This window comes from Pristiophorus japonicus, chromosome 9, assembly GCF_044704955.1.
Source record: "Pristiophorus japonicus isolate sPriJap1 chromosome 9, sPriJap1.hap1, whole genome shotgun sequence".
In the NCBI taxonomy this organism is placed as follows: Eukaryota; Metazoa; Chordata; class Chondrichthyes; family Pristiophoridae; genus Pristiophorus; species Pristiophorus japonicus.
In genome coordinates, this window is record NC_091985.1 from 192,178,227 (window position 1) to 192,198,142 (window position 19,916).

The 19,916-nt window shown below is 52.6% G+C and overlaps 1 protein-coding gene across 1 annotated transcript in view; it reads left to right on the plus strand.

The window, feature by feature from the left end:
- LOC139274028 (uncharacterized) overlaps nucleotides 1–19,310 on the plus strand; it is a 37,182-nt gene extending 17,872 nt beyond the window's left edge. Inside the window, exons 9-10 of the mRNA XM_070891080.1 lie at nucleotides 7,156–7,212; nucleotides 19,182–19,310. Of these exons, the coding sequence (XP_070747181.1) occupies nucleotides 7,156–7,212; nucleotides 19,182–19,310 (186 nt within the window). The remainder of the gene's footprint in view (nucleotides 1–7,155; nucleotides 7,213–19,181) is intronic.
- Nucleotides 19,311–19,916: the final 606 nt, after the last annotated feature.

Genomic DNA, 19,916 nt, shown 5'->3' on the forward strand with positions numbered 1-19,916 from the left:
CTAAGATCCGGACGGTGCTTTGAGCGGAAGTTTGGTCAAAAATGGAGGGAAAAAGCGCCCGATGGCAAAAATAGTCGTGACAACGCCGACTCTGGGTGGTAGGTGGAATTCTGGCCTGCAGAAGGATCCTGGAGAAAGTTACACCGAGGCTGGAGTCGGGGCCCAGGGACGGGGGGGAAACGCTCAAAAAAAGAAATGTTCAAAAAATAAAACAAAAGAAAAATCACAAAACCTTCAGAGGGCCCCTTTAACACAAAATCGTTGCAAAAGAAGTAAAAAAAAAAAAAATCTCACTTCCCTTTTCTACCGTCCAGTTAAGACCTGCTTCCACGTGGCGACCTTTCCTCCTGCGGGAACGGAAGGCCGCTCGGATGAATCTCAGGCGGGAGGACATTTCTTGGCGTTGCGCGCCAGCGTGAGGGCCTCACCAATCTCCCATGGAGGGGAGAGCGCCGAGAAAACGGGGAAACCGGCAAGAAAACTCGGCGGCAGCCAGCGGTAGGGCCATCAATTTCGAACCCCCTTAGTGTTTTACTTGTTATTTTCCACATTGGAAATACCTCTACTCACTCCGAATGGCTATCAATCACAATGAACAATTCTTCTAGCTCAGCAAAATCGATATGTAACCTTTGCCACATCCTGGGAAGCCATTTCCATGGCTGTAATGGTCCTGGTGGTGCTTTCTTGCTTACCAATTGACGATGTACTCTCTATCTTTAGCTAGATCTGGCCACCATAAGTAACTGCGTGTACAACTCTTGGTCAAGCTCATTCCCAGGTGCTGGTCATGGAGGTCTCCTCATAATTTGGACCTAATTTATTTGGTATAACCACTCTTGCACCCCCCATAATACAATCTTTGTCGACTGATAATTCACTCCTACGAATGAAGAATGGATGTGTATCTTTGTCTGTTACCTGGTTTGGCCATCCATTTGCAATATACTCATACACCTTTGACATCACTGGGTCACGTTGGGTTGCTCTACCAATCTCTTCAGCTGTGACTGGCAGTTCATCAATGTATGAAAAATAAAACACTTCTTCCCTATCGGGTGTAACCTGTGATGCGGATGGCAACCTAGACATAGCATCAGCATTACTGTGATCAGCTGATCGTCTATACTCAATGTCATACGTATATGCTGACAAAATCAAAGCCCATCTCTGCATTCGGGCTGCAACTAAGATTGGAACTGGGGACTTTGGATGGAGGATTGCTGTCATGGGCTTATGGTCTGTAACGATGGTAAACTTACGAGCATACAAGTATTTGTGGAACTTCTTGACTCCAAAAATTAATGCCAAAACTTCCCTTTCAATTTGCGCATGATTACTCTCACTGGCACTGAGAGTGCGTGAAGCAAAAGCAATTGGTCTCTCCTCCCCACTACTTAATACATGAGAGATTACTGCCCCAACTCCATACGGAGAGGCATCACATGCTAGCTTGATCTCCTGAGATATGTCATAGTGAACTAACATGGTGCTCTCCACCAATTTGCTTTTACACTCCTTGAATGCTGTATCGCATTCTTCTGACCATTTCCAATGGACCTGTTTTTTCAATCGTTCATTCAGTGGATATAATACTGTAGCCAAATTTGATCGAAACATCCCACAATAGTTCAAAAGACCCACAAATGATCGAAGTTCAGTGACATTCCTGGGAGTGGGTGCATTTCTAATTGCATCCAATATTTCCATGGTCGGATGTAAACCACCTTTGTCTACTCTGTACCCTAAGTACTCCACTGAGTTTTTAAATAACTCACACTTATGAGCAGACACTCGTACTCTGTGCTTCTCTAGCCGTTTGAGGACTTCATTCAATATGTTATGAATTTGCCTATTTGGTGCTGAAATTAGTATGTCATCTAAATAAGATACTACCCCTTCAATACCTTGCAAAATCTGGTTCGTTACCCCTTGGAATATGGCAGGGCGGAAGACACTCCAAACGGTAGCCTATTAAATTGATATAAGCCGAGATGAGTATTTATAGTCAAACATGACTTGGACTCCTCATCGAGTTCAAGTTGTAAGTAGGCATTTGTGAGACCTAACTTTGCGAAGGTCTGACCACGTGTTAGCGTTGTAAACAAATCTTCTACATTTTGCAATCTATTGAGGAGATTACCCTCTCGAACCTGGTTTATGGTTACTTTATAATCAACTCACAACCTTACCTTACCATCTGACCTAAGTTCAACAAGAATGGGTGTAGCCCAATTACCCAGATCTATCTTAGAGATGATGGTGCTGGAATTCCAATGTCCCGGGTCCAGACGAAGTTTCAACAGACCCGGGAAGGCATCGGAAAAGTCAGTTTTCACCGCGCAATGCGCATGTGCTGAAAACCGGCTTTTCCCATCTGTCACGTTTCTGGCTTGGCAGATCATCCACAGATCGGGAGCGAGGACACTTGCAGGGCATGATTTCCGATATTTACGGATACCTTGCCCAAGAAATGTCCTCAAAAATCTTGCGCCTGAAAAAGCAGGCACATAGCCTACTTTTACAGGCGCAAGTGTTTAAAAACAGACAAAAACATTTTTAAATAGTTATAAAAGCACATTTTATTCTTAAAAACCCTCCTCACTACGGTATGTTTATTTTTAACCATAATCAAAAAAACTTTTTTAAAAATCGGGAACCTATTTTATTTTTATAAGACATAATAACTTTAATTTCAATTAATTTTAAATATGTGTGGTGTGTTTTTTTTATTATTTTGTGTGTTTGGTTTTGTTCCCATTGATAGCACTGAGCACTCGCAGTTACGCGCATCTCAGTGCTATGACTGGGAACCCGTGAAATACTTACCTGATTGGCTGAGCGGTCACATGTGACTGCATCTTCTGCGTTGAGACCCTCTGCACGGGAGCGCGCTTCGCAGCGCGGGAGAAGAAGGTCTCCCCATCGGAAATCAGGGCACCTCCTAGACCACCAGGTAAATTCGTAAAAAATCTCCAGCGAAGAGGCAATCGCCCGCGGGAAGAGCCCCAGAGGGATTTCTGGGCCAATGTTCTCAGTCTAGTCACATAACAACATAAGAAATAGGAGCAGGAGTTGGCCATTTGACCCCTCGAGCCTGCTCCGCCATTCAATAAGATCATGGCTGATCTGATCATGGACTCAGCTCCACTTCCCTGCCCACTCCCCATAACCTCTTATCTCCTTATCGTTTAAGAAACTGTCCATTTCTGTCTTAAATATATTCAATGACCCAGCCTCCACAGCTCTCTGAGGCAGAGAATTCCACAGATTTACAACCCTCTGAGAGAAGAAATTCCTCCTCATCTCAGTTTTAAATGGGTGACCCCTTATTCTGAGACTATGCCCCCTCAGTCTAGATTCCCCTATGAGTGGAAATATCCTCTCTGCATCGAACTTGTCGAGCCCTCTTATTATCTTGTATGTTTCGATAAGATCACCTCTCATTCTTCCGAACTCCAATGAGTTTAGTCCCAATCTACTCAGCCTTTCCTCATAACTCAACCCCCTCATCTCCGGAATCAACCTGGTGAACCTTCTCTGAACAGCCTCCAATGCAAGTATATCCCTCCTTAAATACGGAGACCAAAACTGCACGCAGTACTCCAGGTGTGGCCTCACCAATACCCTGTACAGTTGTAGCAGGACTTCTCTGCTTTTATACTCTATCCCCCCTTGCAATAAAGGCCAACATTCCATTTACCTTTCTGATCACTTGCTGTACCTGCATACTAACTTTTTGTGTTTCATGCACAAGGACCCCCAGGTCCCTCTGTACTGCAGCGTTTTGCAATTTTTCTCCATTTAAATGAATCTTTTGAGTTCTTGGTCAACTCTCTCCTTGAGTGCATATGGTACGGGACGTGGCTTACAGGAACTGTTCTAGCGTCCTTCTGTACCCTGACACTCGCCTTGAAGCCTTGGAGCGGACTGCCTGTTTCGCAGAACACCTTCGGATACTCCTTGATGACAGCATCCTTCGATGCAAATCTCGCTTCAGCGTGACAAATCTCATTCCAAGCCAGCTTCACTGATCCCAACCAATTTCTATTTGGTAAGGCGAGCTCTGAAATTGATCCTTGTATTTCACCGATACGGTGATGCCACGTACCACGGGAATTTGCTCTTCTGAGTAGCCTCGCAGCTCTATCTTGGAATTGTCCAATGGGAAATCACGCAATTTGTCAAGGCTGTAGCGATTCCAGTGCTATGCTCACGGAGGTGCCAGTGTTGAATTCCACGGGTATCCAAGTTCCTGCAATATCTACTTGGGTGATGATACTTTCCGAATCGCTGTTAGATACCTTCGTGCTCCCGATGACGTGTATCTCCTCGTCCTGTTACTTTTCTTCCATGCTATGTCGTCTCTGGGGATGTTTATTTATAGCCTTGGAAGTTGGTGTACTCTTCAGCCTTTGCAAGGTGCCCAGTTTTCTTGCAGAAGAAACACTCTGCCTTCAACATATGGACAACTTTGAGCAATGTGTTGTCCCAGGCACCGATACCATGACTTCAATGCTCTGTTACCTTGGCCAGTTGCTGAGGCCTTGGGGCCCCAACTGCCCTTTTATTTTAACCTGCAGGCGATACAACTCGGTTGTCTCTCGACTGGAAATCTCTCGAAATTCTCGGGAGAATTGTTCGGCCATATCCATTGACATAGTTGTCTGACAAGCGAAATCAAAAGTCAAGTTCGGTGTTGCAACGTCCTCCTGATCGCTTCATTTCTCATCCCACAAACAAAGCGGTCACACAGCGCTGGGTCCTGAAAGTTTCCGAAATGACACCGAATGGTACTCACTGATACTCTCATCAGTTAGCTGATCTTGTATTCCGAAACGATAACTTTCAGCAGTTTCCAAGGGGCTCAGGACTGTAGTACTGTTCTAACTTGCTTAGAATCTCCGTACGTGACGGGAACAAGCACATTTTTCAGGGTTTCCTACACCTCGGGGCCTGCTTCGGTGAGGAAAATAGCTCGTTTTCTTTCTAAAACCACCCGGTTACTGCTTTCATCATCGGGGACTTCGATGATACTATTTGCGGTGAAAAACATTTCTCGCCGCTCCACATAGGCTCTGAAAGTCTCTCGGCCGCGTTTGAGACGCACCTGAGCTCTCTCTTATTGCCATCGGCACAGCCATCTGGATTCTTCAGTTCAGCCAAGTGTGCTTGAAACTTAACTTGGATTTTTAGCTGTTTGACAAACAAAGAAGCTCTCACATTCTCTCTGTCGGTTGGCTGAATCATCCACCAACAAAAATTTCAGCTAGGGTATCCAGAATTGCGATCCTACGTCGCCAATGTGGTATATTCTTCACAGCCTCACAACACACACAAGATGGCTCTCAACACAGGAACTTACCAGGTGTTCGATGCCTTCATTATTGTAAACAGCAATGGCTGCATTGCCACTTAAGGGGAAGCTGGGTAAAGACATGAGGGAGAAAGGAATAGAGGATACGTTGATGGGGTGAGATGGAGAGGGGTGTGAGGAGGCCCCTGTGGAACATAAACACCGGCACGGATCTGTTGGGCTGAACGGACTCTTTCTGTGCCGTTAACACTTTGTAATAAAACCGCTGGTGAAGACCCCAACTCAATGATACAGGACCCGAAGGTTGGGAAGTGGACAAAGGAATGTGAAGAGCTAAATGCAATAGTAGAGAAAGATAGAACTCCCATTTCGACAATGCCTTGCACCACCGCACGTCCCAAAGTACTTTACAGCCAATGAAGTACTTTTTGAAGTGTAGTCACTGTTGTAATGTAGGAAATGCAGCAGCAAATTTATGCATAACAAGCTCCGACACACAGCAATGTGATAATAACCAGATATTCTGTTTTTTGGTGATGTTAGTTGAGGGATAAATATTGGCCACAGGACACCGGAGAGAACTCCCCGCCCCCCCCCTGTTCTTCCAATAGTGTTCGTGGGATCTTTTATGTCCACCAGGAATGGCCGACAAAGGCCTCGGTTTAACGTCTTATCTGAAACACAGCATCTCCGACAGTGTAGTGCTCCCTCAGTACTGCCCCTCCGACAGTGCAGTGCTCCCTCAGTACTGACCCTCCGACAGTGCAGCACTCCCTCAGTACGGCCCCTCCGATAGTGCAGGGCTCCCTCAGTACTGCCCCTCCAACAGTGCAGGGCTCCCTCAGTACTGCCCCTCCGACAGTGCAGCACTCCCTCAGTACTGCCCCTCCAACAGTGCAGGGCTCCCTCAGTACTGCCTCTCCGACAGTGCAACACTCCCTCAGTACTGCCCCTCCGACAGTGCAGCGCTCCCTCAGTACTGCCTCTCCGACAGTGCGGCGCTCCCTCAGTACTGGCCCCTCCGACAGTGCAGCGCTCCCTCAGTACTGCCCCTCCGATAGTGCAGCGTTCCCTCAGTACTGCCCCTCCGACAGTGCAGCGTTCCCTCAGTACTGGAAACCAGGGGAATGTCGGGCTAGAATTTGTGCTCCAAACCCTGGAGTGGGACTTGAATCCACGACCTTCTGACTCTGAGGCGAGAGTGCTGCCCACTGAGCCATGGCTGACAAGGTTGGTTGGGGGAGAAGGAATTACCCGTGCTTGTTGGAGACACTTTGAGCAGGAGATACGATGGAGGGCATTCCACGTGAGATCAGAGCAGGGGGCAAGGCCAGGAATATCATTGGCTGGCTGAGGAGTTAAGGGGTGGGACCATGAGCGAGGGGGGGATCTGCCAGTTGGGTTAGATGTGAAGTCATTGGTCAAACTCAGCCCTGAGTGGCTTTTATTTAATTCATTCACTCACGGGATTTGGGCATTGCTGGCAAGGCCGGCATTTATTGCCCATTCCCTCCCTGCCCCTTGAGCAGGTGTTGGTGAGCTGCCTTCTTGAACCGCTGCAGTCCGTGTGGTGAAGGTACTCCCACAGTGCTGTTAGTTCGGGGAGTTACAGCATTTTGACCCGATGACGATGAACGAACGGCCGATATATGACCAAGTCAGGGCGGTGTGTGACTTGGTGGTGATGTTCCCTTTGCGTTTTCTGCCCATCACCCGCTCGGTTGTGGAGGTTCTATCGAAGATGTCTGGGGAGTTGCTGCAAGTCACTTGTAGATTTGTAACCCTTACCACCAGTGCATGTGTGTTGTATTCTCTCACTGTGTCTCTTACACTTGCAGTGTATCGGATCGGGTGTCTTGTCCATCGCAGCAGAAGAGAGACCAACCATCAACATGGTAAGCCAGTCAAAAGATGAACAGATTACTGCCCTTCGGAGGCTAAACAAGGCTGGTCGGGTCTCAGTTAGAGTATTGTTTCAAATTGTAGGCACCACATGTTAGGGAGGGTGTGAAGGCCTTAGAGAGGGTGAACAGGAGATTGACCAGAATGGTACCCGGGATGTGGGACTTCAGTTACATGGGGAGACTGGAGAAGCTGGGATTGTTCTCCTTAGAGCAGAGAAGGTTAAGGGGAGATTGACCAGAATGGTACCCGGGATGTGGGACTTCAGTTACATGGAGAGACTGGAGAAGCTGGGGTTGTTCTCCTTAGAGCAGAGAAGGTTAAGGGGAGATTGACCAGAATGGTACCGGGGATGAGGGACTTCAGTTACATGGGGAGACTGGAGAAGCTGGGATTGTTCTCCTTCGAGCAGAGAAGGTTAAGGGGAGATTGACCAGAATGGTACCAGGGATGTGGGACTTCAGTTACATGGAGAGACTGGAGAAGCTGGGGTTGTTCTCCTTAGAGCAGAGAAGGTTAAGGGGAGATTGACCAGAATGGTACCAGGGATGTGGGACTTCAGTTACATGGGGAGACTGGAGAAGCTGGGATTGTTCTCCTTAGAGCAGAGAAGGTTAAGGGGAGATTGACCAGAATGGTACCAGGGATGTGGGACCTCAGTTACATGGGGAGACTGGAGAAGCTGGGATTGTTCTCCTTAGAGCAGAGAAGGTTAAGGGGAGGTTTGATCGAGGTGTTCAGAGTTATGAAGGGTTTGATGGAGTAAATAAGGAGAAACGGTTTCCTGTGACAGGAGGGTCGGTAACCAGAGGACACGGATTGATGATGTTCAAGGTGCTATTTAAATGCAAGTTTTTGTTGTTGTTGTTGTACTTCTCTCGAACAAGACTTCCTGACCTCACAATTCTGAACCTCTTTGATGAGTCCCCCGTGCAGCTGTTGATGAAAAGGACTTTAAAAACAAGGCTCTCATTAATCCTCCCAGACATGCACGAAATCGTTGAGGCAAAGCGCTCCTGAAGTGAGTCCTTCGGTGGCGGAACAGTCCAATACGAGAGCCACAGTCCCTGTCACAGTGGGACAGACAGTGGTTGAGGGAAGGGGAGGGTGGGACTGGTTTGCCGCACGCTCCTTCCGCTGTCTGCACTTGGTCTCTGCGCGCTCTCGGCGACGAGACTCGAGGTGCTCAGCACCCTCCCGGATACACTTCCTCCACTGAGGGCGGTCTTTGGCCAGGGACTCCCAGGTGTCGGTGGGGATGTTGCACTTTATCAGGGAGGTTTTGAGCGTGTCCCTTGTAACGTTTCCTCTGCCCACCTTTAGCTCGTTTGCCGTGGACGAGTTCCAAGTAGAGCGCTTGCTTTGGGAGTCTCGTGTCTGGGGCATGCGGACAATGTGGCCTGCCCAGCGGAGCTGGTCGAGTGTGGTCAGTGCTTCGATGCTGGGGATGTTGGCCTGGTCCAGGACGCTAACGTTGGTGCGTCTGTCCTCCCAGGGGATGTGTAGGATCTTGCGGAGACATCGTTGGTGGTATTTCTCCAGCGACTTGAGTCTACTGTACATGGCCCCTGTCTCTGAGCCATACAGGAGGGCGGGTATTACTACAGCCCTGTAGACCATGAGCCTGGTGGTAGGTTTGAGGACCTGGTCTTCGAACACTCTTTTCCTCAGGCGGCCGAAGGCTGCACTGGCGCACTGGGGGCCGTGTTTGATCTGGTGGTCAATGCCGGCCCTTGTTGATAGGAGGCTCCCGAGGTTTGGGAAATGGTCCACGTTGTCCAGGGCCCACGGCGTGGATCTTGATGACTGGGGGGCAGTGCTGAACGGTGAGGACAGGCTGGTGGAGGACCTTTGTCTGACTGACGTAAGGCCCATGCTTTCGTACGCCTCGGTAACTAAACTACAGAACCAGTGGGAACCTGTTCAACCTGCGCCGTCTCCAGGCCAGGTCCAAGACCACCCCAACCTCTGTCGTCGAGCTACAGCACGCGGACGACGCCTGGGTCTGTGCACGTACAGAGGCTGAACTCCAGGACCTAGTCGATGTTTCTATAATACAGTTCTTGGATCTCTCTCCCTATGTTTAATGCTCTCGCCACCAGCACTGCACTGGAGTGTCAGCCTAGATTTATGTGCTGAACTTTCTGGAGTGGGACTTGAATCCACGATCGTCTGACTCCAAGGCGAGGGTACTGCCCACTGAGCCACGGCTGGCACCGCGAGGGAGGGGCGAAGCCATGGAGAGATTTGAAAACCAGGATGAGAATTTTAAAATCCCGGAGTTGCTTAACCGGGAGCCACCGTCGGTCAGTGAGCGCAGGGTGGGTGATGGGTGAACAGGACTTGGTGCGAGTTAGGATACGGAGCAGCACAGTTTTGGATGAGCTGAAGTTCACGGAAGGTCGAACGTGGATGGCTGGCCAGGAGAGAGTTGGAATAGTCAAGTCTGGGGTAAGCTGGGAATATTAAATGACGAGGAATGTCGGGCCTGTTTTCCTTGAAGTGAGGCTTTGAGGTGGTTGAGATGGCCATTTCCACGGGTCTGAAGGGAATTGGCGGAACTGACCCAGGCGCATTGCTCAGTGGAGCAAGGAGGTCACAATATGAGGGGAGACGAGTGAAAGGATTGGGAAATACAAGAGGAAGGAAGCGAGATCCCTTCTCCCCTTTTTCACCCAAGGCAGAATAAAGTTGTGGAAGTGACGTGTCAGGGAAGTGGCGGTTAAAATGGTCAAGGGACAATGGGACAGCTCCTGGAGAGGGAAGGGATTGCGGGATATGGTCAGAAGGTGTGTCGGTTGGGTTGTGTACAGCGACGGGGGTCAAGGGTCACAGGTTGGCCGCACTACCACTGTGTTATCGAGGGTAGTGTAAGATTTGGATGACAGTCACACACAGATTACCTAAACGGTCTTAGTAGTTGTAAGGCATTTTATCAAGGAGCGGCAGTTATAAGCACAATCACATACAATAGGCGATTAAGATAGGTATTGTCGGCGTACAACCCGTGACAGATGAGAGAGCGATAAGGGAGTGAAGGGTTGTGGGGAGCGGGCGGGGAAGTGGGAGCTGAGTCCATGATCGGATCAGCCAGGATCTTATTGAATGGCGGAGCAGGCTCGAGGGGCCGAATGGCCGACTCCTGCTCCTATTCCTTATGTTGTTATGATCCATGGCCCTGGAAGGAAACAGGTGGACGTTGAGGCAGAACGGTGGTCACCGAACAGATCCCGAGCTGGTGGAAGTGTTCGGCCGAAGTCTGCACGGGGTCCACCTCGAAGAAACTCTCTCCTCAGTCTTGCCCGTTCACATATCCTATTTCGGTGGGTCGGTGGAACGAAGCCAGCGGCCCAGCCCCCCCGTTCTGCCACCGACTCCCGCCCGCAGGAATCCGGGAGCTCGGCGGGCCGGGAGCTCAGTTGCACGACTCGGTCAGCGGACGGTTCCCGGCAGCTCTCTCCGCCCCCCCCACCTCCCGCCCGCTCCAGGCCACCTCCAAAGTGGCACTGGGAGGGTCTTCAAGGGGGAAAGTGGGCGGATGGATTTCAGAGTAAAATTTAACCTGAGCATCGCGGCTGCTCTCACAATTTTACAAAGCAGTTTAATTTGAGTACAAAAGCAGGGAGGTCCTGCTGCAACTGTACCGGGTATTGGTGAGGCCGCACCTGGAGTACTGCGTGCAGTTTTGGTCACCTTACTTAAGGAAGGATATACTGGCTTTGGAGGGGGTACAGAGACGATTCACTCGGCTGATTCCGGAGATGAGGGGGTTACCTTATGATGATAGATTGAGTAGACTGGGTCTTTACTCGTTGGAGTTCAGAAGGATGAGGGGTGATCTTATAGAAACATTGAAAATAATGAAAGGGATAGACAAGATCGAGGCAGAGAGGTTGTTTCCACTGGTCGGGGAGACTAGAACTAGGGGGCACAGCCTCAAAATACGGGGGAGCCAATTTAAAACCGAGTTGAGAAGGAATTTCTTCTCCCAGAGGGTTGTGAATCTGTGGAATTCTCTGCCCAAGGAAGCAGTTGAGGCTAGCTCATTGAATGTATTCAAGTCACAGATAGATAGATTTTTAACCAATAAGGGAATTAAGGGTTACGGGGAGCGGGCGGGTAAGTGGAGCTGAGTCCACGGCTAGATCAGCCATGATCTTATTGAATGGCGGAGCAGGCTCGAGGGGCTAGATGGCCTACTCCTGTTCCTAATTCTGATGTTCTTGTGTTCATACGTGCTTTGTAAAAAAGGCATTAACATTCACAAATGAGAACAAAAAAGCCTGCAGAAAAGCAGAAAAGAGACAAGATCTTCCCTTTGCTCCTCGATTCCATCATAACTATGTTATCCCCCCTCCCATAAGCCAATTTTTAATTTATGGTCGAGGGTCCCATTCTGTACTGATTGCAGAATACTGCCACTGGGAATCTGGGTGAGTAGGGGGGGTATCTCCCCAACCAACGGGGGTGACTGAGTTGAGTTTGTGACAAGTCAATAGTCATCGGCTCGTCATCCGGTTCCCTAACCGGCCAAACTGCCGACTTAGTTGTGAATCTGCCTTTGCAAACAACGCCCTGCTTTAGCTCCAAGGGAAGGGATTGTTGTCGAGTTGTCTGAGTTCAATTGTCAAAGCCCGATAAAACTTGGGGCATGGGCTTTGTAGGGTCAGGGTGGGGATCGTGAATGATGGTGGCGGAGGAGCCAGAGTTGACGGATGTTCATTGTTGACGGCCTCCAGGATCAACAGAGCGGAACACCTCTATCGTATCGGAGAGGGGATGTTGGCCTGGTCCAGGACGCTAACATTGGTGCGTCTGTCCTCCCAGGGGATGTGTAGGATCTTGCGGAGACATCGTTGGTGATATTTCTCCAGCGACTTGAGGTGTCTACTGTACATGGTCCATGTCTCTGAGCCATACAGGAGGGCGGGTATTACTACAGCCCTGTACACCATGAGCCTGGTGGTAGGTTTGAGGTCCTGGTCTTCAAACACTCTTTTCCTCAGGCGGTCGAAGGCTGCACTGGTGCACTGGAGGCGGTGTTGGATTTCATCATCGATATCTGCTCTTGTTGATAGGAGGCTCCCGAGATATGGGAAATGGTCCCCGGTGTCCAGGGTCGTGCCGTGGATCTTGATGACTGGGGGGAAGTGCTGTGCAGCGAGGACAGGCTGGTGGAGGACCTTTGTCTTACGGATGTTTAGTTTAAGGTCCATGCTTTCATATACCTCAGTGAATACATTGACTATTCCTGGAGTTCAGCCTCTGAATGTGCACAGACACAGGCATCGTCCATATACTGCAGCTCAATGACAGAGGTTGGGGTGATCTTGGACCTGCCCTGGAGGCGGAGTCGGTTAAACAGCTTCCCAATGGTTCTGTAGTTTAGTCCCACTCCAGCGGGGAGCTTGTTGACTGTGAGATGGAGCATGGCGGTGAGGAAGATTGAGAAGAGAGTTGGAGCGATGACGCAGCCCTGTTTGACCCCGGTCCGGACCAGGTCAAGGTACTGGAGAGCGACGGCTGTGAACAGAGCGACTGGACTGGACGTCACCGAGGTGTCGGTCGGTGATTGGAGCTCGGGCAGGAACAGCAGGAGCGGTGAGGTCGGGCCGTGGGAGCGGCGATGTGATCGGGGCCCAGGAGAGGCCTGAGTTCGGGGGCCCAGAAGAGGCGAGGGCCCCAGGGGGCAGCACGGGCCCAGCCCACACTGTGATATGTGTGGGCACTAGGTCCATGTAGCAGAGCAGGTCTCCAATTATCCTGGGTAACCCTTGCCACTGGACCAAGACCTAGCTCTGTCAAGCCCCGTGTGGTGGCTGGTGTGTAATGGTCACCACACGGTAAAACAATCCACACACAGGCATCTTCCACCCTTCAACATGTAGTCCGGGATCCGGAATATTAGCTCCTTCATTGAAAGACCTGTGAACTCATCCCTTTTTGATGTGGAAGCAGGTTATCCTCGATACGAGGGGCCACCTCAGGTGATCTCAATATCCTTTATTGCGTCCTCTGCCAGAATGACCTGATCCATCTCTTGTTTTACTCCTGAGGAACACACAGCCAAGAGGACCTGTTCAAGGTCGCCCCCTTCGAGCTAAAGATCTTCCATCAGTGCCCGAGATTGAGGTGTCGCTAGTCCGTGTACATGTCCACCATTCCCAGGTGATCTTGTAACACCCTAACCTCAACCGCGGTGAGGGACCTCTGTGTGGTGGTCTGGTCACTAGGGTCGGTCGCTGTCTGGGTCTCTGCCAGTCTGGCTCTCGTGCCCCCTGAGCCCGGGGTGACCACACACACACACACACACACTGCTATCGCCTCACCTGCCTCGCCATCCGTGTACGGCGCAGGCAGAGCAGAGGGAGCGGGGTCCTCGACAAGTTGTCCCAACAAGGGGCCGGGATCTCTCGGTTTGATGTTGGAGAGAGCTGCCAAGCACGGGGTGTGGTCTGCTTCGGCGGGGGAGGGAGACGATTGTTTGGCGCTGGGTCACAATAAGAACATAAGAAACAGGAGCAGGAGTCGGCCATTCGGCCCCTCGAGCCTGCTCCGCCATTCAATAAGATCATGGCTGATCTGATCATGGGCTCAGCTCCACTTCCCCGCCCGCTCCCCATAACCCTTCACTCCCTTATCGCTCAAAAATCTGTCTATCTCCACCTTAAATATATTCAATGACCCAGCCTCCACAGCTCTCTGGGGCAGAGAATTCCACAGATTTACAACCCTCTGAGAGAAGAAATTCCTCCTCATCTCAGTTTTAAATGGGCGGCCCCTTATTCTGAAACTATGCCCCCTAGTTCTAGATTCCCCCACGAGGGGAAACATCCTCTCTGCATCTACCCTGTCCAGTCCCCTCAGTATCTTATAAGTTTCGATAAGATCACCTCTCATTCTTCTAAACTCCAATGAGTAGAGGCCCAACCTGCTCAACCTTTCTTCATAAGTCAGCCCCTTCATCTCAGGAATCAACTGAGTGAACCTTCTCTGAACAGCCTCCAATGCAAGTATATCCCTCCTTAAATACGGAGACCAAAACTGCACGCAGTACTCCAGGTGTGGCCTCACCAATACCCTGTACAGTTGTAGCAGGACTTCTCTGCTTTTATACTCCATCCCCCTTTGCAATAAAGGCCACCATTCCATTTGCCTTCCTGATCACTTGCTGTACCTGCATACTAACTTTTTGTGTTTCATGCACAAGGACCCCCAGGTCCCGCTGTACTGCAGCACTTTGCAATTTTTTTCCATTTAAATTATAATTTGTTTTTCTATTATTTCTGCCAAAGTGGATAACCTCACATTTTCCCACATTATACTCCATCTGCCAAATGTTTGCCCACTCACTTAGCCTGTCTATATCCCTTTGCAGATTTTTTGTGTCCTCCTCACAACTTGCTTTCCCACCCATCTTTGTATCATCAGCAAACTTGGCTACATTACACTCGGTCCCTTCATCCAAGTCATTAATATAGATTGTAAATAGTTGAGGCCCCAGCACCGATCCCTGCGGCACCCCACTAGTCACTGTTTGCCAACCCGAGAATGACCCATTCATCCCGACTCTCTGTTTTCTGTTAGTTAGCCAATCCTCTATCCATGCTGATATATTACCCCCAACCCCGTGAGCTTTTATCTTGTGCAGTCACCTTTTATGTGGCACCTTATCGAATGCCTTCTGGAAATCCAAATACACCACATCTACTGGATCCCCCTTATCCACCCTGCTCGTTACATCCTCAAAGAACTCCAGCAAGCAAGATTTCCCTTTCATAAAACCATGCTGACTCTGCTTGATTGAATCATGCTTTTCCAAATGTCCCGCTACTGCTTCCTTAATAATGGACTCCAGCATTTTCCCAACCACAGATGTTAGACTAACAACTGGTCTATAGTTTCCTGCTTTTAGTCTGCCTCCTTTTTTAAATAGGGGCGTTACATTTGCGGCAGACATGCCGATTTTCTCTGTTGAGCTGCCTTGGTGTAGTGTTGAAGCTAGCTGGAGAATCAGAGCTACGCTCACGTTATGCTATGCTCTGACTGAGACCGGGACAAGGTGTTAGGCCAGAGCCAGTATCGGGGGAGGGGTGGGGGGTTCACCTCGAGGAAACTCTCTTCTGAGTCTGCCTGTTTCTCTCTCGGTTGCCCGTTCACGTATGTTATTTTGGTGGGCTGGTGGATAGCTCGCGTCAATCATTTTTACCCATTCCATTGTCCAATTGCCAGGGGACTGAGTAACTTTGGCAGCACATTCCCCTCCTCATGAGGTCATCTTCTTCCTTATCTCTGTTCTAAATGCCTTGTTGTCCTGCTGTTTGTTCCTTTGCACCTTGCTGCTTTCTGTATCGGTTTTAGTCGTGCCTGCTTGCAGGCCTGTTTTTCGGGTATTGACCTCGTAATGACCTTAACTCTGTGTCTGCTGAGCTGGCGTAAGTACTTCTTCCATAAAAATCATTATTTCTTTTATATTTTGCAATTTCTTCAGATTCATGATTTCGTACAGTAGCAATCAAACAGCGAAGAGGTTGTGGTTGTTAATCACAATGGTGTATGAATCTGTCTGAGGCAGTTAAATCACTTCGTGTGTATGTGTATCAGTCCGTCTGTTCTCCACCCTCCCAGCTATCCACAATCCCGATCCCTATCCCTGCCTATCCAATTCCATTCCCCGTGTCCTTCCGACTCCCTGACTATTGACAATCTCCCTCCCTCTCCCTGACTACACATTCCCAATCCCCATCCCTCGCACTGGCTGTCCATTCCCAATTCCCATCCCTCGCAATGGCTGTCCATTCCCAATCCCTATCCCTCGCACTGGCTGTTCATTCCCAATCCCTATCCCTCGCACTGGCTGTCCATTCCCAATCCCTATCCCTCGCTCTGGCTGTCCATTCCCAATCCCTATCCCTCGCACTGGCTGTCCATTCCCAATCCCCATCCCTCGCAACGGCTGTCCATTCCCAATCCCTATCCCTCGCACTGGCTGTCCATTCCCAATTCCCATCCCTCGCAATGGCTGTCCATTCCCAATCCCTATCCCTCGCACTGGCTGTTCATTCCCAATCCCTATCCCTCGCACTGGCTGTCCATTCCCAATCCCTATCCCTCGCTCTGGCTGTCCATTCCCAATCCCTATCCCTCGCACTGGCTGTCCATTCCCAATCCCCATCCCTCGCACTGGCTGTCCATTCCCAATCCCCATCCCTCGCAACGGCTGTCCATTCCCAATCCCTATCCCTCGCACTGGCTGTCCATTCCCAATCCCTATCCCTCGCTCTGGCTGTCCATTCCCAATCCCTATCCCTCGCACTGGCTGTCCATTCCCAATCCTCATCCCTCGCAACGGCTGTCCATTCCCAATCCCTATCCCTCGCACTGGCTGTCCATTCCCAATCCCTATCCCTCGCACTGGCTGTCCATTCCCAATCCCTATCCCTCGCACTGGCTGTCCATTCCCAATCCCCATCGACATCCATCTCCAAGACCAGCCATTCCCACTCCCCCCTCACTCTCCACACATTCCCCTCCCTCCCTCTCCCCCTCCCTGCCCCACCCTCCCCTTTTCCCCCCTCTCCCCCTCCCTGCCTCTCCCTCTCCACCTCCCTCTCCCCCTCCCTCTCCCCCGCCCTCTCCCCCGCCCTCCCCCTCTCACCCTTCCCCCGCCCTCCCTCTCTCCCCCCCCTCCCCCTCTCCCCCTCCCTCCATCCATCCCCCTCCCTACCCCTCCCTCCATCCCTCCCCCGCCCTCCCCTCTCTCCCCCTCCCTCCCCCTCTACCCCTCCATCCCCTCCCTCCCCCTCTTACCCCCTCTCCCTCCCCCTCTCCCCCTCCCTCCCCTCTCTCCCCCCTCCCTTTCCCTCTCCCTCCCACTCCTCCTCCCTCCCCTCTCTCCCCTGCCCTCCCCCTCTCAACCTCCCCCCCGCCCTCCCTCTCTCCCCCTCCCTCCCACTCCCTACATCCCTCCCCCTCTCCCCCTCCCTCCCCCTCTCTCCCTCCCCCTCCCTCCATCAGTCCCCCTCTCCCCCTTCTTCCATCCCTCCCCCGCCCTCCCCTCTCTCCCCCGGCCTCCCCCTCTCAACCTCCCCCCGCCCTCCCTCTCTCCCCCTCCCTCCCACTCCCTACATCCCTCCCCCTCTCCCCCTCCCCCTCTTTCCCTCCCCCTCCCTCCTTCAGTCCCCCTCTCCCCCTTCTTCCATCCCTCTCCTGCCCTCCCCTCTCTCCCCCTCCCTCCCCCTCTCCCCCTCCCTCCCCCTCTCTCCCTCCCCCTCCCTATCTCTCTCTCCCTCTCCTCTTCCCGCCCCCTCACTCCCCTCTCTCCTCCTCTCTCCCACTTTCCCTCTCCCTCTCTCTCCCCCTCTGCCCCTCCCTCCCTCTCTCCCACTCCCTCCCCTTCCCTCCATCCCTCCCGCTCTCCCACTCCCTCCCCCTCCCTCCATCCTCCCCCTCTCCCCCTCTCTCCCCCTCCCCCTCCCTCCCCCCCTCCCCATCCCCCTCTCTCCATCCCTCCCTCTCTCCCCTCCTGCCCCTCTCCACCTCCCTCCCTCTCTCCACCTCCCTCCCTCTCTCCCCCTCCCTCCCCTCCCACCCCCCCTCTCCCCCTCCCACTCCCTCTCTCTCCCCCCTCCCTCCCTCGCTGCCCCTCTCCCCCTTCCTCACCCTCCCACTCCCTCCCTCTCTCCCCCTCCCTCCCCCTCTTCTCCTCCCTCCCTCTCTCCCCCTCCCTCCCTCTCTCCCCCTCCCTCCCCCTCTCCCCCTCTCTCCCCCCTCCCCATCCCCCTCTCTCCATTCCTCCCTCCCGTCCCTTTCCCCCCTCCCTCCCTCTCCCCCTCCCACTCCCTTCCTCTCTCCCCGTCCCTCCCCCTCTCTCCCCCTCACAATCCCTCTCTCTCTCCCCCTCCCTCCCTCGCTGCCCCTCTCCCCTTTCCTCCCCCTCCCACTCCCTCCCTCTCTCCTCCTCCCTCCCGCTCTCCCCCTCCCTCCCTCACTCCCCCTCCCCCTCTCCCCCTCCCTCCCTCGCTCCCCCTCCCTCCCACTCCCTCGCTCCCTCTCCCCCTCCCCCTCCCTCTCTCTCCCCCTCCTTCCCCCTCCCTCCCCCGCTCCCACTCCCTGCCCCTCTCTCACTCCCTCCCCCCTCCCCGCTCCCCATCTCCCACTCTCTCCCGCTCCCTCCCGCTCTCCCCCTCCCTCCCCCTCTCCCCCTCCCTCCACAGCCTTCCCCCTAGATCCCCCTCTCCCCCTCCCTACCACTCTGCCCCTCCACCTCCCTCCCCCTCTCCCCCTCCCTCCCTCTCTCCCCCTCGCTCCACAGCCTTCCCCATCCCTCCCCCTCTCCCCCTCCCTCCCTCTCTCCCCCTCCCTCACTCTCTCTCCCTCCCACTCTCCCCCTCCCTACCCCGCTCCCCCTCCCGCCCCCTCTCCCCCTCCCTCACTCTCTCTCCCTCCCACTCTCCCCCTCCCTCCCTCGCTCCCCCTCCCGCCCCCGCTCCCCCTCCCGCCCCCTCTCCCCCTCCCTCACTCTCTCTCCCTCCCACTCTCCCCCTCCCTCCCACTCTCCCCCTCCCTCCCTCGCTCCCCCTCCCGCCCCCTCTCCCCCTCCCTCACTCTCTCTCCCTCCCACTCTCCCCCTCCCTCCCACTCTCCCCCTCCCTACCCCGCTCCCCCTCCCGCCCCCTCTCCCCCTCCCTCACTCTCTCTCCCTCCCACTCTCCCCCTCCCTCCCTCGCTCCCCCTCCCGCCCCCGCTCCCCCTCCCGCCCCCTCTCCCCCTCCCTCACTCTCTCTCCCTCCCACTCTCCCCCTCCCTCCCACTCTCCCCCTCCCTCCCTCGCTCCCCCTCCCTCCCTCGCTCCCCCTCCCTACCCCGCTCCCCCTCCCTCCCCCTCTCCCCCTCCCTCCCCCTCGCCCCATGTTTAGGACTTCCCTTGTTTGACATTTGCTCTGTGTTTGCTCTGTTTCAGATCCGAGCGTGTATGGCCCTGAATATCATCAGTGCGATAGCGACTACCATTGGCATTTTAATTTTCGTCGGCACGATAATTGATACGGGCTACTGCCTTCACATCGAATGTCAAGTAGGCATCTGTTAAAACACAATGCTCCAATTCCTTAAACGGCATCATGGACCTGGGCAACATTATATTGTGAGAGAGTAGGAGTGTAATAGGGAGAGAGAGAATGGGAGCGTGATAGGGAGAGAGAGAATGGGAGAGTGCCAGGGAGAGTGATAGGGAGAGAGAGAGAATGGGAGAGTGATAGGGAGAGAGAGAATGGGAGTGTGATAGGGAGAGAAAGAATGGGAGAGAATGGGAGAGTGATAGGGAGAGAGAGAATAGGAGAGTGAGGGAGAGAGAGAATAGGAGAGTGAGGGAGAGGGAGAATGGGCGAGTGACAGGGAAAGAGAGAATGGGAGAGTGAAAGGAGAGAGAGAATTGGAGAGTGAAAGGGAGAGAGGGAATGGGAGAGTGATAGGGAGAGAGAAAATGGGAGACTGATAGAGACAGGGAGAGAATAGGAGAGTGATAGGGAGAGAGGGAGAATGGGAGAGTGATAGGGAGAGAGAGAATGGGAGAGTGACAGGAGAGAGAGAATGGGAGAGTGAGAGGGAGAGAGAGAATGGGAGAGTGATAGGGAGAGAGTGATAGGGAGAGAGATTGGGAGAGTGATAGGGAGAGAGAGAGAATGGGAGAGTGATA